Here is a 27,590-nt window from a genome sequence, read left to right on the forward strand (position 1 = left end):
GTTCTGCCTTGGTAAACCTGTCGGGGCTGTCGATATTCTGAACTTCCACAGATGTCTGAGACAAAACCAAGTTTCTAAGGAGCTTGTTAATATGAATTTAATTTGTAATTTGGAGAAGCCAATATACAGGGTTAGTCAAAATATTGTTGACAAGTAGAAATGGCAATTTTGTTACTTAAGTTTTGTTTTCTCCTCCACAGATGGCGAAGGAAACTGTTAGAAACTTTTGATATTAAATAACATGAATGGTTATTTGCAATGGCAGTCTGATTCCCTTCTCTTTCATCCCAGAACTGTGTTGAGCACACTGTGCAAACTTCACAGTGTAATTCACTTAGTTCATTGATTTCCATCACACTATTAGCAAGCACCCCTCCCCTTCACCATACAAGATCTTATTACGGACTTTCAAGGCTGTAAACAATCTTCCTCCATTGCACATCTCTGAACTCCTACATGTTTACCCTCCTCCCTGTAGGCTCTGTTCAGCTAAGGCTGATCCACTTCTCACTGTCCTCAGGATATTTGGTGACTGTGCCTTCTCTGTTGCTGCTCCAGTGTTGTGGAATTACCTTCCTCAGACTTTACAAGTGACACCTTCTTTAACTCTCTTCAAATCTAAACTTAAAACTTACCTTTTTACCAAGGTCTACATCTGATTACCTACAGCCAATTTGTAAAAACCTGTACGCTCTTTTTTTATTTACTTTTATTGTATTTTTCTTGTCATTTCTTTATTCATGATGTACAGTGTTGTTGGGTTTGGAAAGGTGTTTTATAAATAAAAGTTATTATTAGTTTTCCAATACCATCTTGTGTGTAAACTCCAGAGATTTCTCAATATTGAAAAACAATGACCGAAACCACACTTGATGAGATTTGCATTGATACCTATTTCCCCCACTCACGTGCTTAAACTCCATCACAGCTTTCCTGCTGCAATCAGCCCAAAGTGCACCCTAGAAGATCTGGTTTCAGTGATCAGAGGAAGTACAGACCCTTTGGAAAGTGTCACATTTCATCATCATGAGGAACAGCCATGTCCCCTTTACCTGCTAATACTGTAAGTGTAAAACGTTAAAACTTTGGTACACTTGAAAAACAGAACAATTCAAGTTCCCTAAGAAACCCTCCCCTATGCCTGAAGCACCTGTAAAACATAATAGATGTCCACAGCTATTCAGTGCTTTAAAGTTGGGGGGAAATTTAGGGAACAATAGGAATAAACATTTAGGCTTCAACAACAACATGGTTCCCAAAACTATTTTTGCTATTGACATGTTTATTGCTGAATGAATACATTACTGATACAGCAAACAGTGCTGCTCACAACTATAATTCTGACTAGTTTCTTTTTCTTGATCCTAATAGGTAGACGGTGAGTTGAAGCTTAACCAAACAGGCACAGGGTATCTCTAGTCACTCACACATATGCAACAGGGAATTCAGAGACAATGCTAACTAACATTGTCAGCATGTCTGTTAGCCTGGAGCTCATGTTCATTTTAAAGTTTTATCTTTAAGGAAGAAATTAGGAATTTTGGACATTGAAAATATTTTTCCATTATGAAAACAGAGAGCGGTACTCATTTTGACCTCCAAAGCAATAACAATTGTCTCTTTAACTATGAAAATTATAAGGCACAATGAACTGTTACCAATTCATTTGGCTAATGCTTTTATTGAAATATCTATTTATACCCTTTTACACAGATGGGCTTTTTACTAAACTAGTAACTAGAACAGTCTGAATAAAGGTCCATCAGGATTTGTGCACACCACATGACTGTCCAGATATAATTCCAGAGTCCTAACAACTGTTTTATAAACCTGCCTACGTTTGTAAACCAGTTCGTTTTCCAGCTCTTTTTAAGGCACCGACAGTCACCCGAAGAGCTCGGTGATGTGTTGCTGAAGTGACTCTTCCCTTTCTCTTAACTAATACGTACGATGAAGAGTTCATATTTCACTTCAGGTTCGACTGTTAATTTCTGTAGGATATTCCAGTTCTCCACCCAGGTACTAATAAAATAATAAATTCAAAAATATTTTTGCCAAAGACTAAATAGAAAGGTAATTTTAAAATGAACTCATGAATTTAAAAAAGTTTGCATTGGTAATTAAATTTTACATTTAATATTGGCAGCTATAACGTGTCACATAAATGACACAACAGTACATGAAGAATTCAGAATCAAGGTAAACATCTTTTAACCACATAAATCAGATACGGTTCCTGGCACGCTGTGTGCGTTGTTTTGAACGTACAGAAAACGAACCCGTATTGTAGTGGGGAACTTTCTGTCTATGAAATCTCCACTCAAGCTGTTTGAACAGTCGAGCTTTAAGACCCGGAGTGTTAATTAATTGTACTTTGTTGCAGGAGTTTCCATAGACGCAAAGGCTTGAGGTGTTTAACTTTGCGAACTCGAGATCAGAAGCGTTTTCGCCAGGTTTTACTGAATGACAAGAGGATTCGGATACCTTCTGAATGAGGTGTTTATTCTGTGAATGTTAAATTTGCCCACCTGAAACTGACAGTGTTGTTTTTTTAATAAACGTTGCAATATGAAGCCAGTGGATTTACTCGTGACAAATATTTTAATGTGACCGGTCCCATGCAAATCGAGTTAACCGGTAAATCAAACAACGCTGAAGCAACAGTAAATGTGGGGTATCTCACTTACGGCACCTGGAGTCTTTCCTTGGGTTTTCATTTTATTATAATCTGCATGACTTCTCCACCTTTGTCTGCGGGTAAGGTAAGCTATAGTCGAAAAATATTATTTTAAACATTTTTCTGAGAGATGTTGTCTGTGTGTTTCAGTAAATATGTGAATTATGTAAAAATGGGGTGAGGATACTGTTGATCATAAACTCCGTTCAAAGGTTACTGGGTTGAGAGAATTGATTCACGTGCCAATGATACTATTAAATACGTTAAAATGTGCTTAGATCCGTTACTGCGCACTAACTCCGTGATTTATATTAGGCAGAGTGAAGAGTTGTAATACTCTTAAAATCTGGAATTAAATGCCTTTATAAGGGTATACCACGCAGGCTGCTGTTATACTGATGCCTGCTTCCAGAATTTAATGTTTTTGAAAAACAGGTTAACAGTTACACATACTACTACTAGCAATAATTGTGATAATAATAACTGTTACATTCTTATAGCGCGAATTGAGTATACAGTATATAAGGGGAACTACTTTATCCTCTACCTGGGTGACACACAGCATCTTTTCTGCACCTACAGCCCCCCTGTACCGCAGATCAGGGGGAGGAGAGAGAAAATGCTTCACCACCTGTATTTACGTACTATGAAATTATCAATTTTTCATACTCTATATCCATACCATATTTACAGTACTTTTTTCTCGTAATTCAATCTTTCACAGGTGTATATACAAGTACCTCATAACCCATGTAACCCTCTCTTTTGGGGAGTCTGATACAATAGGATACAGTTAGGTCTGTATTGTGGTTGGAATCATTCTTTTTTGAATGGTTTGATTTGATTACTTCATAATTTATAATCAACAAAACCAATGGTAACTATCACAAATATACCTTGGCAATGGATTAAAAATACAATTGCGGTATGTACGTAAGTACAGTATTTCCATTTGAGAATGTAACAGGTTTGTACAAGATCATAATACCCCACTGTGGAAACCGTGGCTACAATATTTGTTAAGCAAAACAAAGTAAACAGGATGCAGAGCTGATGACTGACAGGGGTACAAATTAGAAGCCTAATGACTGGAGTTAAGCACCTCCTGGATTTAATGTGTTTCTTTGCTAGGCAACCACATTTCACTGACTTTATCATTCTTTTAACAAGCTGTGTTAGTGGTGGGTTCAGAGCACAATGTTGAAATGAGAGCTAATCAGTACTATTCCTTTTATAAATCCTGAAACGTTACCTGAGTCTACACTTTTTTTCTGTTCTTAAGGACTTTTTTAAAGACTTTTAATGCTAGCAGTATTAAAGACAGACAGGTACAACACAAGGCTAACGAAAGAGAAATGGGTAAAACTAGAAAACATTTTTTTTACTTTTCTAGCTCTAATCCTGTAAATTTGGGAAAGTGCAATTACATCTGTGGACAGGAGGCATGTCTTCATACAAAGGGTTATTGGAATCTGGGACAAGACATCCAGTCATGTTAAATCGGTACTCTGAGATCTTTCATTAAACACCAGAATAAGGTTTGTGGATTAATTATCTACTAAAAACTGAACAAACCAAATGTGCTTCCTGTCTTTGCATCCTTCCATATGCTTTAATCCTTTTTGAGCTCTAGTGGCGGAGAGGCCAAAAACATAATTTGACTGAGAGTTGTCACGTCAGTACAATAAACAGGGTTAAAAGAAGATCCATGGTTGAAGTTGGAATAAAATGAATATGAGCAGTTTCAGAGAGTGAATGTATAACATGGTTAGAAACAAAAAGCGAAAATGAAAGAGTCATTGAGCAATATAGTACAAAAATTTGTAAAAACGTTTTAACAAGAATGGTTGGTTTGAAACACGCCATATGATATAGCTTACTAACAACAGCAAAGGACAGAAAAAAAGACTTTTAATTGTCCACACTGTGACATATCTGGGTTTTCCTTTTTGCGCTTGGAGCGCCACAGTACTTGTGATGTCATGTGCACACAGATGTGTTTTTGTCTGAACCCCCAGTGGATAGACGAGATGGCTGTGAGTTCTCGAATGCTGTGGGTGCCTTCCTAATGTGAAGAGTTTGATGTGAGAGAAGGCTGCCGGCCCGTCTTGCCTGTTAGGTTCTCGTTGCTTAGTGATTAAAGACGTGTCCTACAGGGGCAGGTTCGACAGTGTGGCTAGTAAGTGGTTCGCTGACAGAAGGATACTTTCTCCTTTCCTGTGGAATGACTGGTGCCATGTGGAGTGACTGCTTCAGGAATGAAAAATCCACTTTTGCAAAATGTCTGTCCTAAGATGGATTATCGAGATTTAAATTCTGGTGTTGTCCATTTTTAAAAGCTTTACTGTGGTATATCACAGTAAAGAACAGCGAAGTCATGGAACATGACAGGGCATAAAGATGCATGGTACCAGCAATGGGAAATCACAGTAAGTAAGCAACTGTAAGTTTTTGAAAAGCACTGTGAACTTCAGAAAAGTGTTTACGTGATGTACTGTATGTGCCTGTTCTGGTAAGAAATCTATAAATGTGTCTGTAATTCAGCTAAATGTACATTTTGCTTTAAAAGGTATTTTCTTTGAATTGCTTATTAACTGTGTATTGAATGCCCTTCCACATTATTAAATAAACTTAAATCTACAAATGTATTAAAAAAAAATAAAAATTCTAGGCTTAAACATTAAGATTACTTAGGTGTTAATTATATCTCTTTCTTTTGATCTCTTCTTTAGCCATTTTGTTGGTAACTTAACTAGGTTTGCACATATTACATTTCTAATGACGTCCTTAATGACGTCCTTAAGTTATGCAGTAGATTACCTGAGCTTGGAGCTCAAATCAAAATCAACCCACCTGTCTGAATTTGTTTACAGTATGCATAATGCTGTATCAAATTCTGATTTTGGAATTGCAGAAAAGACCCTGTCTTTGCTACAGTACCTAGAAAGTATTGCTCATATGCGTATTGTACATTGAATCCTCCAAGTGCATTGCATCTAAATATAATGGTTACATCATCATTAATTGTAAACTTCTACATGTTGATGTGTTTCAGCCTGGAGTCCAATCTTCCAAATTGGAAAGTAAGGACCATAATCAATTTTCTGAAAGTAAAAATAAAATATTTAAACATGTGTCATAGGTCTGGCTGCCAATACTGAACCATTGTGTTCTGCTTGTAACTGTATGAAAGAACCGTTGCTAAAATGCAAATTGTGACCTATCTCCTTTTGACCGGTTACAGTGTCTGTATGGTTCATTTTGCAAATATACAAAACTTGGGGTTTTTTCTGCTCTTTCAAAGTTAAAAGAGCTATTTAAAATAGTTCTTAATTCCAAGGCTGTGATGTTGAAAGCCAGGTGTGGTGGTCACAAACTGAAAAACATGTTCATGCACTGTAAAAATGTGTAAAGTCAATAAATGGTTGCTCATACATTGTTAAATTTAGAAATGCTCATTGGCTGAACGTGTCATTGAGTGTTGCCACAAAAAATAATTTGTAGTAAAAACTATAAAATGTTTCTTACATTTAGATTTATGATATACAACTAAATTTTAAAAACTGGTCAGAATAGATTATTTTTTATCAAGTATGTAGTGAATTAAAGGTGTGTGACTGTATTTTTCACAGACCAGTAGTGAAACCTTTATTTTAAATATAAAATTGAAATTCTTGATTTGAACTTTTAAGGCGACTACTGTATGTGGTCTCACACCAATTTATTTGTTTATTAAATACTGAGCATCAGAAGAATCTTATCACTCTGTTTATTCATCTATAATAATCTGGATTTTACCAGATTATGGATTGAATATATTGATTAAATATTGGTGGTGACATTTTCATTAAATGTTCATTGCCCGCTGACTGTGTTGCACATGAGTGACTTTGTTGCATAAACAATGATGTGCTTTTTTTACTCGGAGAGAGAGGTGACAGGGCTCAAGAGATGAGGTGATTTAACCTGTTAAATGTCAAGCCTGGTGAAAATCAAGAAAGAAGCAGAGCACAGAAAAGAACCAATATGTCCTGCTTGTTAAGAGAAAGCTCCCCTGCACCAGCAATTTTTAACCAGGCAATACACTACAGCCAAACAGTCCGTCACTGATCTGACACCTCACCAAGGGTGACATGTCATCATGCTCAATGTCCATAAAATAACTGCCAGTTAAACTGCACCTGCAATGCCAACAAGTGATGGATGGCAGCCTCAATTCACAATGCTAGGTTGATCAGGCCCTGGGACCTCACAGGGGTGCCTTTCCAGTGGGCTAATTCTGACTTCTTCAAATGGAACAAGTGGGTCCCCAAGCTGCTTTTGTGGCAATAGCTGTCTTGCTAGATAAGAATGTCATATCATGTTGTGGATGTCATCTTCACCTGACTTGAATGTCACTGACCATTTGTGAGCTATTGACCTAGGATACTGTACTGCCTCGAGGACTCATCGACCAATGAACAGGGAGAGTGTCCTAGTAGAGAGATGGGAAAGCAACCCGTAAGACAATTGATCACAAATGTTCATCAGCAAAACGAATAAAGTTATGTTATGACTGCTCAATAAGATGTCTGCCCGTGTTACAAAAAAGGTCATTCCAAAGATGAATTTGTTGCAAGTTTAAGCGATCATTTTCTTTTGACCATCAGTATATATGTGTTGTGTATAATGAACTACATAAAATAACTGTTTTCCAGGATTCAAGCTGGGTTTCAATATAAGGGTAGTCATTCTGTGTGTTTCCTAAGTGCCTTTCTTTGAGTGAGTTTCTATCCATCATTTGAATAAATAAAATGTGTCAACCCTGGAAAAAAAGCAGAAATATTTACAGTAAAGTAAATAATATGTTCAGAAAGCAACCTGTGAGCCTGAATAGAACCACACAACAACAAATCACCTTTTTGCTTTAGGGGCTGGTCTCTAAGGATGAACAAGCTCCTCAGCAAGGTTGCTTGGTCACAGGTTCACGCTGCCCATACAGTATATGCAGCTTTGTAGAGCTGAGCCTTGAAAAAGAATAGGGGTTTGTAGGCTACTTAATTACGTCTAAGTGTTTCTTTTACCTGCAGGGGTGCATTCATGAGCTGACATACAGTATGTATAGAGATTAAAGCCTGTGCAGTGCTAAAGCTTTTCACTCCAAAAATATCTCCTCCTCCTATCCCCTCCTTATTGAGTGCAGTATGGACAGTAGTTAGCCAGTAGTCCATGGTGTTTCTGGAGCTCTACCAAAACTGTCCAATCCCCAATGTTCTGTTGGCTGGAGAATTTTGTCTCGCTGTCCACTGCTCATGTAGTTTAGACATTGTACATCTTAAACTGTATTATGCTACAGACAACTGCAATAAATCAGTAAGAAAGGATGGGGTTTACCAAAATGAGGATCTGCTGTGATCAGCACTGGTCTCTCACCAGTTTGGAAAAATAAATTGAAGAAGCTGCTGTTCATTGGTTCTTGGACTTTTCTGATCTTATTTTTATGGATTCGTGGTGCCAGGGCTGGGATGTTGTGCTAATGAAGCCAAGTCGGTATTGACCTGAAGCATTGTCCTTCTGCCACTGTTGTGTGATTTCACTTCTGACATCCTTTGGTGGAGAATCTCTGAGGGGCACAACTACTGGGGGCTTGTTGAGGAGCGAGAAATTTTGATTTATTTTGAAAAATTTGGATGAATGAAAAAGTGGCTCACAAAAAAAAAAGATGAGGGTGAGGAAGTGCTGAACTTTCTTTAACCATGGAAATTTATAACTAAATATTTGCAGTTTACTATGTATCTGTCTGCATGACAAAACCAAATAGATAATGATATAGGATTGCATTTTGCAAATTGCATTTTAGCTAAAAAAACAAATGAGATGTAATAAAGTAGTTAAATTAGTTCTACTTGATTTTACTGTATTTTTATGGTTTCACATTTGTAGGGCATAGGCTATGTCTGGATTCAATGCTTTACTTTTTACATTCACCCATTTAAAAATGAGACAGAGGGCAAATGACTGATAAAGCTCTTAATTCATAGCAGGACAGTTGTGGGTTCAAATACCAGGTGGGGCACTACTGCTGTACCCTTGAGTGAGATGCTTTACTGAGATTGCTTCAGTAACATGCCCTGTTTAGTAAATAAGAAACAGTTTATGTTTCTGTGATTATAAGCAATACATTAATAATTAAATAATAATAATACTGTCCTGTGATACCACTGCCTATCCAGATACTGTATTGGTCCAGGAAAAACTTCAGCTCTTCCTTTTTTGACATATCAAATATTTCAGAAGTCAATGGGTAACACATGTTTTGTGCTTAGGTTTGCGTTTTCTAAGGGAAGATCTGGTGTTTTCTAGTTGAGTTTTCCTTGAGCAAAATCCCAGGGGATGGTTATGCAGTCTAATCTTGCAAGTTGTGTTAGCACTGTTATAGGTTTAGACTCAAATCAGTGATAAAATGGAAAAGTGACAAACCTGGAAAGGTTTCTGGATCAAACAAGCTTTTTTGAGCCAGTAGGAATTACCATGCATGCCTCTAAGAAAAAAAAGATGAACTTAAAGAGAGAAAATATAGCTTATCTCTATGGCCTTCATGTGGACAAAAGCTTGCATAATATTTCTGAGTTCTGCTACAGTAGCAGTGTACACATTCCCCAGACTGCTACAAATGCTCCCCAGTCACATACTGTACCACCAACATGATATAATTGGTAAAGATCAATCTGCACCTTTGTGCTTAACACTTGGCTCAGGATTCAGTAAAAGATATTCATATACTTAGGTTTTTTACCTTCTAAATGGGACATCGCTGTAGCAATGAAGATGAAAAAACATCATGAAGAGAAGAGTTTCCTATTCCTTTAGAGTGAGATTAGGTCATATTGGTTGAAAATTACAAGATAACCAAAAAGAATTGGCACTGTGCACAATGCCTTACATGCATACAAGGATAAACCGTGTCCATCCCTCCATTTTCTAACCTCTTTATCCAATACAGGGTCATAGGGGAGCTGGAGCTTATATCAGCAAGCAGCAGGTGCGAAGCAGGGCACACACAGACACGCTCACACACTCAAGTAATGGTCAGTTACCCCAGAAGCCAATTAACCTACCAGTATGTCTTTGGACTGTGGGAGGAAACCCATTTGAACAAACTTCACACATATATCGCACTGCAAGGTGGCAGTTGTAACCATTGTGGCACCAAAATATACATCTCAACTTGTGACATTCTATGATATAGCTGCATAACCTGCTTCTCATTTAGTTTTGGAAACTTTTAAAAAGCCTTTCTGATGTAGTGGTTTATTGCATTATTTGTTTAGGAAATATGGTTTTATAAATGTCACTCTAAATTATAATTTATTATTCTTGTAGATCCTGAAACACCTTAAGAAGTACATTTCCAAAGAACAGTCTGAACAGATGAAGAAAGGTAGGATGAATGTATTAAATATTATACATGTGGCAAAGAACGTCATTCTCCTCTATCCTTTCCACACCTTGTCTGCCACGTGAAAAGGCCAGTTCTTTAGTCTGGAAATTCCTAAAATTTTAACCAGGGTGCATAGGAAAGGGTTTAGATTTCCATCTAAAAATCCAGCTTAACCTACTGCATCTTAGATTTTATATGGGTGAGTGCTATATTTTCATTATTAGGGGAGACTGGTGAGTATGTGAGAATTTTCAATCATTTTTCTCTGAGAGTCAATACACAAAGCCAGTTAGACTGCTATTATTGACCATGAGAATGCAGAGGAAGCGAAGCCTTCTGACCTCCTTCTGCTCTTGCTCAGAAGGGTGTATTCTTCTAGCAAACCAACACTCAATGGGACTCTTTTCACCAGTGTTTTTTTAACCACCCTGTCACTTGTGATATGTGATAAAGCAGCCACACAGACACAAATCCTGCTGGGCAGGCAGCCGTTTCTTATACAAATGGTGATATAAAGAGTGATTACTAAAAAAATGAAGATGTTTTGCAGAAGAAAATTGTGAGGTGGCCCAGTTGCTGCTGGCCACTTCCTTCTTCTTGTGGTTTCCTCTTTCCCCAACTCCAGCGCAACACCGGTGTTGAAAGAAAAGGAAGTAGCTGTTTTTCTTGAGCAGAGCACACCAGACACTCAGGTTTGAGGGTGCTCTACCTCAATCATGAATGGAGCTACTGTTATTGTAGTTAGAAGAAGCTCACTTACCTCATGTTATTGAAGGAACCTTCAAATATTGTGGCTCCTGAAATGTCACACCACCACTCATCCTCAAGTTTCCGAAGCGGTGCTGAAGCTCAGCACTATGAGCTCTTAAGGAGACGCTGCCTCTCTCCAGCACACTACAGTGAATCTGTGAATCGTTTGGACCGCTATTTTCAGTGCTGCTGTGCCTTTTGGCACTGGGTAAGTAGGATAGGCCGTTCAAGGAGGCAGGAGTTAAAAAGCACTGGAATTTTATTTTTTATGTAAAATAGCAAGCACATGTTTTTAGTTTTGATTCTGAACAACAGCCATAGCTTGCATCTCTTAATGTTACAAGAAAGTATTAGTAATAACAGAGAGCAGGAGATATATTTTATCAAAATATGCAGTAAAAAGTACTCTTCAGTTTTATCAATGTGCACAAGCAATGCTGCTCTGAGTTTTCTTTCCTAAAGGTACATTTTTTTCAAGTTTAGTTATTTCTGTGGTCCATTAATATTATCCTACCCTTTTGATTTCTAAAGGTGAGATCAGTAACTAAGGAGTCTAGAACTGGCTTTGGATTTTTAGCTTATTTGCTGTTAATTATTGTAGGTCCTTCAGGCTGTTACTCGCACTGGTTCAATTATTTTCTCCCTTTCACTTTAAATAAGCATTTTAAATGAGTGTTTGTTAATGAGGAAGGACAGAAGCTTTGTAGTGTGCTAAACCTCACGTATACTGTTTCACATGTGAAAAAACATAACATCAATGCAGAACAAAAGCAGTCCAGGCTCGTTATATCATTCAACACTCTGACAATCGATTTTGGCTCACTTGACGCTCTATAGAGTGTAATTTTAGGCTGATGCACTATTGGAGACCTTTTGAAAAGTCATCTAAGGATTACAGTATGAAAAAAAAGTCTTCAATTCAGAGACATTAATATAAGGAAGCAAAAAGTGAATTTTTCATACTTTGGTTTCCTGTAATTAAATAAAAAAGATTTTCATAAAGCTGTAAATTGAGACATATGGGGAGTTTTAAAGAAACCCATTGCAGGAAATGTCTTGCCCACAGATACATCAGCTCCGGAACAAGAATGCTGTCTTACTTTCTGAAACCAGGCAACCACTGGATTTTGTCTGTTTCATTTAAAAAGGTCTGAGTAGAAAGGTTGAGATTTTCATTAGTTTTGTTTCGGCCATGGCCTCTGGTGTTGTTCTCATACAACTATATCATTGAACATTTCCAGTTCTTGTAGGTCATGGTCCAACAGATACTTTAGGTAGACAGTGTTATAATAGTCCTTCAGGCAAATGATTTTTTTAAAATGCTAAATTAGGGTCTTTATGAGAAAAAAGAAGTAGAAATCCCTGCAACTCTGAAGGACTGAAGCTGGCCACCTTCGATCTGCACCTTTGAAATAACATCATGCTCATCCTTCTATCTGATCTGTGTGAAAAAAGGAATATTTTTCATAATTAGATGTCAAAATTCTAGTTTTGTATTAACTTCAGAAAATTTAAAAGCAGAATAGTAGAACTGACAGGAAAAATTGAAGACCGTCTTTGATATCAGTTTGTACAGTATGTCCCTGTCCAGCTTCCTCACAACCTGGGAATTTGGTGGTTTAGCTTTGAATGAGTGAACACAGCAGTGTTGAGATGATTCTTTTTTATTGGGTAGCAGTTGTGAGTTACAGATTGCAATTCCGTGTTTGTGCAGGTTTCTGTTTTGTGCTCACTCTGCCTACTCCATTGGAGTAATAGATAGCTAGGGTTGTATTTGGTGTTGTATATTTGTATCTTATTTTGTTAGATGGAATAATAATAGAACACTGATTGGTTGATGGTGATTGCAAGGCCTTTGTTTTGCTCTTTTATGTTTCACCACTAGGAGGGTGTTATAAGACACTCGTACGGTTTGCTACAGGTATCTTAAGTGTGGGGTCCTCAAGTCCAGCGAGAACTGGGTTAATTCTGGACTGTCTGTGAGTCCAGGATTAACAAGTGTGCTTGTATTTTGCTTTGGATTTATAGTGAATGAGATAAAGGAATGAGCTTTTGATGGTTATTACACTTTGTGTTTTTATTAGATTTTGCAAGAGGGGATCTGCTTTTTAATTCTGGTAATACCTGAGCTTTTTTTCATTTTAATGAGAAAGTATCAAAAGTATCATCAGCAAGACTATTGCTTTAGTTTTTACTTGTGCCCTATCCTCAATCTTGGGAAGAAAGAACTTGTGCTGAACATTACAGGCAGCTGTGGGAAATCTAACCATATCTGTACCTGTATTAGTAGTTGGATTAGTCAAAAAGCATAAGGACTTTGTTAGTTTGTATTTTTTTAAATGTTATATTCAAGTTGAACTCAGTAAAGTGTGTGCTGCTTTTTAGATTGATTTCCTTATTGAGTTATTATTATTAGCTGCTGTGGCTGTTGTTTCAACAGAGCATAGCTGCATGGGCCATTCACTATCTACCTGATTAACCTTCATCTGCCACCCTTTACTTCCAAATCTGATGTGATTCTGTGCTTTAAAAGGCTACAGTTTTTCCACTGGCAGTCAGGCTGTCCTCTCAAAAAAGGTAGTTGCTGGACTAGATTCTTTTAGTGACGATGGGCACATTGAAATTCTGAGCATGCACCACTCGATAAAGCTCAACACTTGTGACATTACTGTATTATCTCGCTCAGTTATCTCGGGGATAATCAACGAGTAACACGTACTTTACACCTAATGCTTTGGGAATTTATATGTAACTCCTTGTTGTTTAACAAATAGGCCATCTCATTGCACCCTTTTCTATTTGCATCTTTTTCAGTTCTTTCACTACTTTACTTAATTGTTTACCAATACAGCATTTATTATCTCACACATAGAAATCAGAGGGCAAATGAGGTTTACAGGATACGCACATTGCAGCATCTTAACAGACAGGTTCAAGGAAATTCTGTTAGCAATAAGACCTTTTTCAGGAATTGTAGACAGAAGGAATTTTACTCTTTGAAGTCATTATCAGACTTATGCACAGCTATATGTAAACATGATTAAACTGAAATGACAAATGGATCTTGTGACCAAGACATATTTATGTGTTTGCCAGCATTATTTGTCCATAAAGTGACAGAAATATCAGTCTGCATCTCCATTGAAAAGTGACCATGATTAGTTCCAAAGCTGAATGAGTTACAGTAGATCTGAAAGCAGTGCCTTTCACCTGCTATCTGATTTCCTTATTCATTTTAAAGTCTAGTACACAGAAACCTTCTTTATCCTTCAGAACCATTCAAAACTACTGCTGCTTATAATAACAACCATGACTTCATCCTTAAGGTGTCTGCTTTTTGTTGTGACATATAAAGATTATATGTTCAGTTTGAAATCCTTACACTCATTTAGACTCATGTATTATGACTTGGGAATATGTGTAGTTAAGTTTTCTATTGCATTACTTAGTGGTATAGAAATTGATTTGTCAGTCTCTTTCACTTAGTTTCAAAAATAAGATATAAAAAAGTTTGTATGGAAAAAATGACTACTACATTGCAGTTCAAAAGATTATGCACTTATTGTGCTGAAATAAACATTGTGCATACAGTATTCAGCCAAGGTTTAGAAGTTCTAATGCCATCACCATGAATTACAGCTGTTTTGGAGAAGAAGTGCTCATGTTTTTTTCAGTCGCAGGTGCCCAACTTCAGTCCTCCAAGGTCAGAATTCAGAAGGTTTTCAAGTTCTTCTAAATCATGAACAGCTGAAAGCCTTTGAAAAGTGTTAAATTAGTCCAGTAAATGGTGTGTTACCTGTAAGGCAAGCCTGCAGAGACGACTGCCCTCTAGGACTGGAGCTGTGAAGAAAATGTAAGTGTTCAAATAGATCACAGCTTGAACAGTCATGGTTCACTGTTTGCTTATTCCAAATGTCAGGATTCTTTCCAGTAGTCTCAGTGCTTGAAAAGTGAGTGAACAGCTAATCAGTGCTATTTGCTTGCTTGCAAAAAATATTCCCTAAAATAATACCTAATACCTAAAAATAAAACAAAAGACACTTGTCATGTAGTTATTCCAATGTACTTTACTATTTCTGTGATAAACTATGATTACATTAATCAGTTGAAATGTTTGTAAGTCAGTTCAGTACAGTGCCAATGTTGTGTTCCGGCAGTCACTAGGGAAAAATAACCTATCCCTTCCTCCAATTGAGTATTAAAACAATACAAAAGCAGGCTGAAGTCAGAAAGGGACACGTATGAATTATAGATCTGTAAAGAAATGTAACTTAGCAACATTGTCATTTAGTGTGCTGAAGATTGCTCGCATTCCTTTGATGTTTAAGTACTCTCCATGATGGCTCTCTTTTAACTCCATCTCCAGATGGAAAATAAAAGTATGTGCCAAGTACAAGATTTCTAGAAAAAATGTTTATGGACATCAGGCTGGAGAGCACATTAAAAAGCATATCTTAGTAGATGGATGAATGCAGATAGATCAGACAAGTCAGTACTTTCATTGAGACTGAAGTGGTTAATATTCTAAATTACTTTGCAGGACTTCACTGTCGCCTTTATGCTTGAGATTATGTTCAGTGTGATAGTATTCCCTAGGGTGTGTAAAAAAACAGTCCTAGGATTTCGTGGCATTATTAACTCACAGCTATATTTCAACCATGTAACATTTGTATATTTAATAAAGAAGCTATTAAGGAAATATTATTATTTATTTAATTATGCAACAAACAGACTAAATTGTTTGTCATTCAAATTTATACAATGCGTAAACATAATGAGTTACTCAGGGAAATATAGAAAATGTTTGGCTGATATTATTTAGGTTTTGTTTTGTATACAAAGATCAACTGTGTCAGATTCATATATTGTGTTGTTGGTTTTATATATCATGTCAGTATGAAAACTCATGAAGGAAATGCAAAGTCACACATGGCAAATTGCTTTGGGCTGTTTTAGAGGTTTGGTACTGTTCCAGACCATGGTATTAGTATCCACCAAATACAGTACATGGAATCAGCAATCAGCACAGGTTCCACACTAATTTAGTCAATCATACTGTCCGCCTGGGATGAGTGGGACAGAATTGTAAGATAATGACTCTGGACATGCTTCTGGGACACTTTGAACTGTGTTTTCAGTTTGGAGCTGCTGTAATTTAAGATGAATCAGGAGTCTGTCTGTTGTCTGTTTAATATTTTGTATGTCTATAGTATGAATGACTTCTTCAGATCATCTACGAACTTTGGAGAGTCTGTGGATCTTATTTCCACAGTGATGGACTAACAGCTGACACTTCCAGATAAAATATGATTATTCATCAGAGATTTTAGAATGTTTTTCAAGCCTCTGTAAGATGTGATGAGGATAGCAGCACACAGTCAAAAATCCCTTTAATGGAGCCATAATGATCTGATGTAATGGTTGGAGTAGCTAAGGCCACTGACATCTTCCAAAATGACCGAACTCACCTGCCCAGGGCTCAGAGGTTATTAGACCCCAGGCTGCAGTGTTAGGTATCAGCATGAGTACTATTATTCAGGGCCTCATTGGGTAGCCCAAAACAGAGCTGCAGTGGAAGGAAGCTACTGTAGCATCACTAGCTAGAAAAATCACCAGGTGATCATTTCTCAAGTGTGTATTATACTGTATGTGTAACCTTGGGTCACAATTACTTTCAGTACAATTAGGGGTTTTGGATTTTGTATTATAACATTCGAGAAGTGGACCTATGATGAGAAATGTGCTAATCTGTACATTCCTTGCATATACTGTAATATACTATATCAATTCAAATTCCACGTCTTTCTTTTTGTCTGTCAGAATTACAGTATATTGTAGGTTGTACTCTTTTGTAAACGTCTGAGCTGCTCAAGCCTTTTCTTTTGTGTTGCAGGTAGCTGATGCACCTGTGCTCTCTTGCAGATGAACTGCTATGATCGGAGGCTGAGGCGCACTGTCCCTGCCCGAGGGAGCAGCAGCAATGAGCTCGTCTCTCCTCCACAGCGCTCCAGGGTCAATGGCTGGTCCCTGCCCCTCCATTCCTTCCAGTTCATCGCCTGGGTGGTCTACAGCTATATGGCAATTGTAGGATTTGGCATTTATATACCCCTGCTGCCTTACAACTGGAAATATGCTGGATACTCTGTATCCTTTAAAAAGAAAAAAAAAACATGAAACAATTCTTTGACATGCAGACTTCATGAATGACAGTGTTGCAAGGGTCTCAGCGGAAGATATTGATTCGTTTGGGGTAATGGCAGATTTGGAATCTATGCTTTCACTCCTGCCTTGCACTGCATGCTTCTGGGATAAGCTCTATGTTGCCATGACCTTCACATAGACATTTGACTTCTTGATTATGGATGGATGAATACGCTGCTTAAATGAGATGGGAGATAGTCACTCAAACGCTGTACTGAAAAAGGTTCCTTTTTTTTAAAGAAGCATGAACGTGTGATTCCGTTGAGTAATTTACTTCAGCGGAGCATCTTTCCTTTCTGTGCTTGGCGAGAAAGGCAAGCTGGTACAAAGGCCTTGATTGGTTAGAGAAGGCAGAACTAGTACGTGTGCCACTGCTGGGCTTTTGGAGATGCAGTAGAAGCTCATCTTGTTAATAAACATGGTAAATGGGTAGCCTCAACTGATTTTGTTTATTCTTTCTGCAGATGATACTCTTCATGCAGAGTAGGTCACTCACACATGCAGAATTTTTTTTTTTCCTTTAGCCTGAGGAGGAGGCTTGTTTTGCTTTCACATCACCAAGGAACTTAATTAGTAACCCATCTGCCTCAGTGAAAGGTCAAACTGCAGTAGTTTTAAAGTGAGTCATGCTTGCTGGTGTGTTGGAACGCCTACAAGTGCGTGCTGCTTGTAATGGTCAATGTGCAGTCCTGCTCATTCCTGCGAGGGTGTGTGGTGTTAGTTTTGGATGTATGCCATTAATTTAGTAAGTGGGACCATAAATGTCAAAAAATAAAAGAAACTTTGTGTCACATTTTTGTGAAAATAAAAACCTGCTGTTACTCATGGACCTGGTTGGGCTAAAGGGCCTAAGATCTTTGCCACAGTACTTTTGAAAAACACAGCAGCTTATTGCTTTCTTTTTCAGGCATGAAATGAGATTAGCATGAATTAGTATAGCTGAATTAACATGGACCTTCTTCTGCTTCTAAAATAGGGTGCCCCAGTTAACCTCCTTGACTTGTACATGTGCAGGTAATTGGTGTGGCATTTGTCTTCCATTTTGTGACACACTTGGTTGCTGTATCGATCGATCCAGCAGACCCCAGCATCCGTGCAAAGAAGAACTACAGCAATCCCATGCCGGTCCTAGACAAGAGGAAGCACCCCCATGTCATACAGAATCTGCACTGCTATTTGTGTGAAGTCGATGTGTATGTAGTCCTATCGCCTTACCTTCTTAGCTCTCTTGTTTGAGACCTGTGTTCTTCCTCATCTCATGATTGTGCATGCTGTTTTATTTCCAGCACTCCCTGTTTAATCACAGCTCACACAGTGTAAATCCCCACTTTCTTGCTGAGTTCCAGTGTGTTTTTCACTGAACTAGAGGGAAGAAAACTGAAAACCTACTTCACTGAAACTGAAGTAATGGATTAGTTGACTAAGGTCAAGGGTCGCAAGTGTCAAAACAAGGAGACTGATATACCTATGACCATTTGTACAGGTGTAAGTTAATCTCTTGAGGGGAAATCTAACGTCTGTTTTTCTACTTTTTTGCTTTAGAAAATATCTTAAGTGATGGTGGACCACAGTTCAAAATAGGAGATCAGTAACAATTTCAGGCATCACTGTGTATTCTATACTTTGTTTTGAAGATGTACTTTTTAACAAAAAACATGGATACTGCTAATGTTTGCTTCCCTGTCCATATCCACATAAGATAACCAAACAAGATAGGCCAGGTTTCTTCAAATTTACAGTGGTAGCCACACCAAATATGCTTTACACAGGACTATGCATTTCAGAAGTAATTCAGTTTTCCTATTTGTATTTTTCATTCTAGAGGTCCAAAAGTGAAACACTGTAGCAGCTGCAACAAGTGCATTTCAGATTTTGATCATCACTGCAAATGGCTGAATAACTGTGTGGGAGGAAGAAACTATTGGTAAGAGATGCCACAAGATGGTAGATTGTGGAGCATTATAAACCTTTTTTTGAAATTTAGTAATTTTTGGTGGGTTGTACTACACATTCTTTGTGATACTATAACACCTCAGTAAATGCCCAAAATGTGGTCACTTAAAGTGTGTACTCAGTAATGCTTTGCCCCCAAATTACTTTTATATTAATGTAACCATACACTTCAAATTAAGATGTCACTATCTATTGAAACAGAATTTAAAACATTATTGTATCGAGACAGCTTCTACAGTATAAGCTTCTAGGGCCTGATGTTGCCTGCTGTGTAGCAAGTTTAAAAATTGTATTATTTCCTGTGAATATTGGAGGACTGAATCAAGGCAAACTCTTAATATTACAGACTCTGATACTATAGACACGTTACTATCCAGTATCTATGGACACTATATACTATCCAGTATTATTTAATTCCCTATACTACATCATAATTAATATTTGCTTGGATAGACTCTAAAGAGGCATCTTTTAAACTGTGGAGGGTGGGAAAATGGCCTAAATACCACAAATGTTTCTTGTGAAATTTCTTCTTGTCTTGAAGTAATCTGTTGAAGTTTCATCAGTCAGTTCAGCACTCTGATGCTGTGGGTCATGAAGGTAATTTGTTTGTTCCAATTAAAGCCATGTCATACTTTGGGCTTTGGGGACCATTACAGTTCCTGAGGTGCTGAAATATATATTAGTATACTGGTATCATCCAACTACATTACCCTCTTTTAGAAAAATGTGTGATAATCAAATCCTATACTAAAGTGAAATGAAAAACAATGAGCTGATCCTTTTTTTATGTAAAGTAGCTCCAGCTTTTTTCAACAAAGGAAATTTGATTTTATTTTTAATGTTACAAGCAATTTTCTTCATGTAATCGAATAAAGCACCTTTCCAGACCCAGGGACAATGTACATAGTGATACAAATGACATTAAAAGTAAAATAATTAAACCAAAACAAATAGGATAGATATAGGCCCTAGTAAAAAAGAGTTGAGTTTTGAGTTTAGATTTGAAAAGTCAAAGACTTTCTCTCTGCAAATCTGTGGAAGGGCATTCCTAACAATGGAGCAGCAACAGAAAAGGTCACCAAAAGTCCAAGATTTAGTCCTGGGTACAGTGAGCAGAAGACCAGCCTCAACTGAACAGAGCCAACGGGAGGGAGTGTAAACATGGAGGAGTTCAGAGCTGTACTGTATGATGGAGCCAAATAATTTAAAGCCTTCAAAGTCAATAATAGGATCTTGTCTTAAGTGTAGGAGTGATATGCTGCCAAGGTCTGGTGTGAGTTAGAAATTTAGGAACAGAGTTTTGCATATATTGCAACTTAGAAGAAGAGGAGCCCATGGAAATGAAGCGTTGATGTTATAAATGTATGGCACCCAACATTGGACTCTGATAGACATTACCTAATGCAAGCAATAATTCCAAAGTGATAAGATGTTTCAATCAGATTTTTCACATGGGACTCAAAAGATGGGGAGGATTGAGTGAATCCCAGATTCCTGATTACTGCTGGCTTTCATTATGGCTATCAAGGCTCAAAATATATTAATTAGTTCTATCCAGCTTTAATTTTGTCATTTATAGCTCCCTATGGTTTCTATCATGGTTATCACAAAGCATATAAAATTGTTACTGTACAAAAATCCAGTCAGCTAGAGCTGAATGCAGTGTATTTTGTTTTTCAGGTTTTTCTTCCTTACTGTGGTTTCTGCAGTCTTTGGTGTCCTGCTGCTTGTATTTGTCATCCTCTTTATATTTATTGAGCATTTTTTGAACCCAGCAGAGTTGCGCACGGCTCCGCAGTTTAACAGTAAGTCTTTCTGAGCACCAACCACTGTAACTTGTATTGCATCCAGACTGCTGATGTATAAACAACGGGAAAAAAAAATGTTCAGTGCGTTGTGAAGAAAATCTGAGACACTTCGTACCTGAAGTGAGATGGGAGATGATTTGCTTGTTTTTTCTTGGAAAATCAATTACAGCCAGAGGACTAACAGATCTTAAGGTGCTGTTTGAGATTGGACATAGATTTTACAGGCATCTATCCTCCTGCTCTCTGGCAAGTTTCACAGGGGAAGACAAATCACCACTTTCTATTAAAGCCTGTAGAAGTAGAACAAAGTAAAGGAGAGCAAACAGGCAACATCATACTGTGAGCAGAGGAACTGAATTGGTTTTGGTTCCTTTCTGATGGGCTGCCCGATAACTGGTGACATTGCAGTGTGTCGGTATTTTCACAAATAGGGGTTACTAAAATAGAGAATACAAGAAGTAGGCAGAAGAAGCAGGTTAATCAATAATTAAATAGTCACAGCCCCCAAGTATTAAAGACTATGCCTAAGTAGTTGAAATAATTAGAGTTCTTTATTCTCCGGAATAGCTTTGGTGAAAAAGTAATAAATCAGGCACACTGGCTTAACCAAATATTTATTAATAATGACAACACAAACTAAACGACACAGAACATATACAAGTTGCACTAATTATGATGTAGTATTGTAGCATCGTTTATTTACACAGTAATACAAATCTATAATTTGTCATTTCTTTCATAGATTTTCTCCATTGTTTCCAGAATTCATTCCCAAACTTTGTCATTCAGAAATAATCCTCTAATGTTGAACGATGTGTGTGAAACATGCTTTTTCTCTGTAGATATAGCTGAGAACAGCACATGGCTTGCATTCCTTCCTGTTGCTCCCATTGAAACGAGTTCTGTTGGAATCCTTGTGGTTGCTTTCATTACTTTCATGCTGGGAGTCGCCTCTCTGCTACTCCTGGGGCATTTGCTGGGATTCCATATTTACCTCTGTAAGTAAACCCTTGACCTCCTGTCTGTAAACTTGCTCTTTTGAGTGAATTCTTCTGTCTTTCCTTGTGCAAAGCAGGTGTACACTTAGACAGCCCTTTTTTTCTAGTTTGTCATTTGTAATTACTTTTCAGAGTGTTTGAGTTTTTGCGTTACAATGTGGAAATAAAGGTAAAATACATTCTGATTTAATCTGTCTTGATTTCAGGCTGTTAGGTCACGAAATGAGTTACTTTGGAAAGGGTGTTTCGATTTTCTATCGGCACTGTATATATATTGGATTCTTCTTATGCAGATGTGCAACTATAAAAACACTTGTCTACTGACAAACAGAATAAAGACCTTTCCTCAAAGAAAATTTGTATGTCGGCCTTTCCCTCATGTACATTCGAAACTAAGAGTCTATTCATATGCGAGAGACTGTGTTGCTTTTTTTGTCCCCCGCAGTGATGAAAAAGATGAGCACTTATGAGTACATAGTGAAACAGCGACACACACAGAGCATTAGAGACCAGGATATAGGAGCCACTCAGTCCACTACAGCCAGTGGCACCTCCCTTGAGGTAAACCCATTATCCAGCTTTCCTTTTCAGCATTTAACCATCTTGTTACAAAAACGCAAAAGCCCATTCGGGGTTTATTGAACAGTCTGTGCCACCATGCCTTTGTAGAATTTACCCCCTGTGGAGTCCGCTGTGGACTGTGATGCTCCATTGTCTGGGAGGGCGAGGTGAGTTTCTGCAGACATGATGAATTACTATTACGGGTGGAATGTAAGTTTTTGGAAAATTACTATCATAAAAAAACACTGAAAGTAAGTGTAAACAAAAACATTCTGTGCATCATTTATATTTTGTCAGAACCTGTCAGGATTTTAACTATTTGTTTTAATGCCTTGTTTCGGAGATACAGTGTCATTGACCTATTTTTATGACATAAAGCAACAAGAGTTATTCTGAACACTCCTCAGCCAATGCACATTATATGGGCTGCCTTCATTTGACGGCGTAGGTTGAGAAGCGTACAGAAAACCACAGAAGAGCTTTAATGTTTATTTGAATGCAGGGTTAATTATCTTAATTTTCCCTTAGAGAACCTCAGTCTTGGTACTGTGGGTTGGCATCATGGGCTGTTGACATACAGTACATATAATGAAAGACTCCTCTATGAGCAGATGCTTTGTGGCAAAATTGACAAGGATTTTGAAAAAGGTCTAGTGTATTCTTGTTTCTGTTCTGTTCCTTGTTTCTGAAACTTGAGTTCTCAGTTATCTAAAGGTTCCAATTATTCAATTAACTGCATAACTCTAATGCTTTTAACCATGCTCTGAAGTGATTCATAGGTAACCATACCTTTAATTACATTTGATGAGTAGTCAACTGTAAAAGACCTTATATTTGTTCAACAGGGAAAATTATTTAAGTTGTGTAATTAACTACATAACAGAACTGGACCAAAAAGAGAAAACACTACACCCTCCATGTTTTGGTTTTGCATACTGTAGGAGAAATGAGGGTGGTACATGGAATTTCAGTAAAGATAATGTGGAACCATGTGAACTGTGTTTATGATGATGTCTTTCGTATTCACAGTGCTTTAAAATATCAAGATAAAGTCCAAGTTGCCAGCAGGCTCTCGAATGGTATTTGCACAGAGGTGAGTTTCTATTTATGAATTAATTTAAAAAAAAAACATGTGTAGATTAGTCTTAGTATCACATCTGGTATCACATCTGTAAATATTTTTTTTTTACACTCTTCGTATCGATGGTTACAAAAATGAGTATTAGTTGTTTATGCTAATGGCTGCCAGGAATAACTGTAATGAATAATGCTTTTTTTCTGATTTCACATTTAATTTCTGTTTACGTAGATACCAGATGCTTACAATTAAAACATATTTATTTATTTAAGACAGGTAGTTTCCAAAGTGGTCCAGGAGACAGTTTTTATTACAGCCCAAAGTCTGCTTCTCAGTCATTACCAGGTAGGTTGTTTTATTCCTAAACTGTGACAAATGGTGTGTGAACCCTTTGTTTCCATTCACACTCAGATTGTGCTGGTCCAAGAATCGTATTCATTACATTTCCAGAGAGGGAACCAGTCACAGAAGAAATAAGTTGCCGCTCTGCTCAGATGGCAGAAACAGTAAATTCACAATAAGTTAATCTCTGTAATCAGAAAAACTATACTTGCATAGAATATGAAAACTACACAACAAAGAATATGAAAATGAAACTAGGCATCTAGGCATCAGTATCTCATTGGGAATATAGACCATGTGATTTTAGAGTTTAAACTGTGACCAAATTTAATTGCTTGCCTGTTTGAGAACTGTTGTTATTTGGGCTAACAACTTAGGATATGTTGTGTGATTTCATAAAAATGTCAACTGCTAAAGGAATTAAGAGTCTGTAATTAACAGTATTGTAATTAACTCAATAAAATTAAAAAGAAAACTTTTAACCTTAAGTAGTAAAGATTACTTGGTCAGGAACGGCTGAAGTCTCAGGCTAATCATGCAATTGGTGTTTCCCCCCTCTCCTCCCCTCATGGAAAAGTGGTTGGAGAACTTATTTTTCTTTAAATTTTTTAAAGCTTTTAAAAACTGAGGTTTAATTGTTCAGTTTGTCTGTCTGTCCAATAGATGTTTCTAAGATCTAGTAAAATAGAAACAAGAATTTTAATCTTTTAGGATGTATTTGCACACACAAAGGCTGGATATTATTTTAGTCCATTTTCCAATAACAACTTGAGATAAAAATATTAATAATATTTTAATTACAAATCCAAACTCATTACAAACAGACTTGCTTTAACTACCATTATCACAAAATCCCAGTAAACACAGTCGCTAGTTCATTTAGATACAGTTTTCCAGTGATTTCATATTCTACTGACATTGTGGCAATTCCAACCAGTCTCTCTTGCACCATTGTTGAATGCAGATAGTTAAAAGAATGTGTAGAGGTAAAAGCTGAGAGTTTATTTTCTCATATAAACATCAGTACTTCTTCAGGAGTAGGATGTTCCTGGAGTTGTCTAGAAAAAGCATGAAGCTCACCAAGCAAATCTGCATCTGTTTCCATGTGACAATGCTGACACTAGTTTTGTACAAACTTCCCTCCATCATTTTGCCATTTTCTTTTGCAAGCTGTGGATACACTATCATATAGAGAAGCCAATCACAGACATTTAGCTGCTCCATCTGTTTAATTCTTTTGGCAACTGAGTGAAAAGCAGTATCAAGGACGGCGATGTAGGAATTGAGTTGGAAACTCTGGTCTGGGTTCTGAACTGCTGTTTCTAATCCTTTATAAGAAAACTCGTTTCTTTTGCTGAATGCAAATAATTCGAATATTGCAAGAAATATACAGATCAAATCCTTCATCACTTTTGAATTCCTCCAGAATAGTGATTAGAAGTGAGGTTTATCTTAAAAGGGATATTGTACAGTACCACAAGATGAGTGAAGTCAAGAGATTTACATTTAAAAATGCCATCCTGTTGCATGATCCAGTAAAGGTAGTATCATCAGCAGTTTCAATTAGGGCATCATAAATGTTTTCTAGTTCATAGCAAAGAGGATTCAAATGAATTATTATTTACAATAACAACTAAACAACACATTACACAATATGTTTACAAAACAAGGCGACACAGAACTTAAGTTAAGCAGACACAAAATACTAACCCTGTAAAATGAAGTCCTACTGTATATAATGCCTAAACGGGCCAACAAAAGAAACTGCCTAAATTAACAGAATCCAACCCAGTGCTACAGTAAATCCCTCTTCGTTATAATCCTGGATGTCCAAAAGTCAAAGGGACTCGGTCTACCCATTCTAAAAATGAATCACCAAAACCAAGACCAGAACAAGGTCCACCCACCTAGTGCTTCTGTTTCCTGTTAATTCCACGTCTCTCTCTGTTCATCTCTATTGTCTTCCTTTCTCTCTCCTGTGTCTTTTTAAGATGTCTTTCTGCACGTTAAAAGTTTATTCTTCAATTTTTAAATTTTAAATGTCTTTTCAATTCAAAGATCCTGTCTTTCACAGCCCACTCTCTGCTACATTAACAGCTCCAAAGCATCTTTTAGCCCTTATTTCTTACACTTAAGCCAGTTATAAGAAAGAAAACTGCATTATATAGCTAAGGTTTAATAACTCTTAACTCACTTAACTCAGAGCTCACATTCTGTATTTATGAATCGGAAAGTCATGATATCACCACTCAGTAGCAGTAACACAGGCAGCAGTGCTAAGAGCAATAGCAAGAGCACAGTGGCAAAGAACGTGGTGAGACTGAAATTCATATTCTATGGTATTATAAGCATATTTGATGTATTAGTAAATTCTCAGAAATGTATAGCAATTCATTATTATTCATATTATTCCCTCCTTACACACGTTAATTGAAATAATTACATCTTTTTATTGTATCTTTATTTTTAATTTTTTTAATAGTTTTTTAAAACTAATTTTTAGTTCACCTACGAGTGAGCTGGTTCTGAACCCTGTTGCAGTATCATCATGACTGATTCTGTTTCCCATTTAAAAACACTTAAACTCTGTTAATTATGGAACAAGGCTGGGGCCTATCGTACTTTGTTCCATCAGTTACAATTGCAGATGATGAAGGTCTCTAAGTACAGTTGTTACCTTGTATGTCAGTCCTGCAGTTTACCATGTGATATATGAGATGTCTGTGCAATTACTTGTGTCAGCTGTTGAACGGGACATTCCAACGGTTTTCAACAGAGATATATGTAGCATACAATGATTGTGACATTTATATTAAAATAATTCTGGGTAAAATAATTGTCATGCTTTGTTGTGAACAGCTTCTGTGAAACCAGGAATAACTTGAAGCGGTTAAGACTGCTATTTGCCTTCTAAAGGGAGGTACATCATGGTAAAATAAACACTGAGCCATATTTATTCTGTAAACGAAAACATCATCTGCAGAAAAAATAATTCTGATTTCCATTTTCATAGCAAGCGTGGGAGGTGAAAACCTCTCAGATTCAGTTGGGATCCGGGAATCTACAAGTGAGGACAAAGTAAGGTCTGTACATCCGGACTCAATGGAAGGAGCCCCCATTGTCCAGAATCCTCTAGGGAGTACTCTCATGCAGGCCACCTCGGCGATTCAGCCGGGTCCTGCAGACTCACCGTCTGGTACCACAGGCTCCGACCTTCCTTAGACCTGTACCCTCTCAGCCATTTAGGCCTGGAAAGAAAAAATAAACACAACAGAGATGTTGTGAAGAAAACACAAAGATGAGTCTGAACAATGTCGCCCATGGGAACACTGCAGAAACATCTCAGGTGACAGACTCAGCCGTGGGCCTTCAGTGACTGGAGACTTGAGGAGAATATGCAGAAGATGTGAAACTGAATGAAGTCAAAAGGGACAGTATGAAATTTACTTCATTTAAAAATGTTGCCTTCTGTCTTGAGGCCTGTTGTGTGTTTTGGTCAGGATATATAAACTCAGTGATGATACTTTTATTTTTTTTGAAAAAGGGAAGATACTTTCAAAGTTATTCAAAAAAACTACATTCATTCAATACTTCACAGCATGTGTCAACAAGCTGTACTCTGTGTACCTACCGTATGAATCTTTTGTAGGTCTGTTGTCAATTATTTTGTAGTTTTCTTTCTTGTTTCTCTGTTTTTACTAAGCTTTAATATGTAAATTTTAAATTATTTAAATTACATTACTAAAACACTGTCTGTATATGATGCTCTCTGTATGCAAATATATTGCACAGTATTTTA

The 27,590-nt window shown here is 37.2% G+C and overlaps 1 protein-coding gene across 14 annotated transcripts; it reads left to right on the plus strand.

Moving 5' to 3' along the window:
* Positions 1 to 1,908: 1,908 nt before the first annotated feature.
* zdhhc11 (zDHHC palmitoyltransferase 11) lies at positions 1,909 to 27,590 on the plus strand. 14 transcript variants are annotated; one of them, XM_088601231.1, is made up of 13 exons: positions 1,909 to 2,019; positions 2,384 to 2,762; positions 10,040 to 10,097; positions 16,770 to 16,991; positions 18,063 to 18,241; positions 18,871 to 18,972; positions 20,685 to 20,809; positions 21,655 to 21,810; positions 22,256 to 22,371; positions 22,480 to 22,538; positions 23,401 to 23,464; positions 23,722 to 23,794; positions 26,805 to 27,590. In XM_088601231.1, the coding sequence occupies exons 4-13, from the start codon at positions 16,770 to 16,772 to the stop codon at positions 27,011 to 27,013; spliced, it is 1,305 nt and encodes a 434-aa protein (XP_088457357.1). In that variant the 5' UTR covers positions 1,909 to 2,019; positions 2,384 to 2,762; positions 10,040 to 10,097; the 3' UTR covers positions 27,014 to 27,590. The 14 variants fall into 14 exon arrangements, with proteins under 14 accessions (XP_088457357.1, XP_088457361.1, XP_088457359.1 ...); XM_088601235.1 differs by lacking the exon at positions 1,909 to 2,019 and adding an exon at positions 4,071 to 4,215 and having other exon boundaries at positions 2,256 to 2,762; positions 16,741 to 16,991; XM_088601233.1 differs by lacking the exon at positions 1,909 to 2,019 and adding an exon at positions 4,071 to 4,215 and having other exon boundaries at positions 2,256 to 2,762.

Source organism: Lepisosteus platostomus, chromosome 12, assembly GCF_059453375.1.
Source record: "Lepisosteus platostomus isolate fLepPlt1 chromosome 12, fLepPlt1.hap1, whole genome shotgun sequence".
In the NCBI taxonomy this organism is placed as follows: domain Eukaryota; kingdom Metazoa; phylum Chordata; class Actinopteri; order Semionotiformes; family Lepisosteidae; genus Lepisosteus; species Lepisosteus platostomus.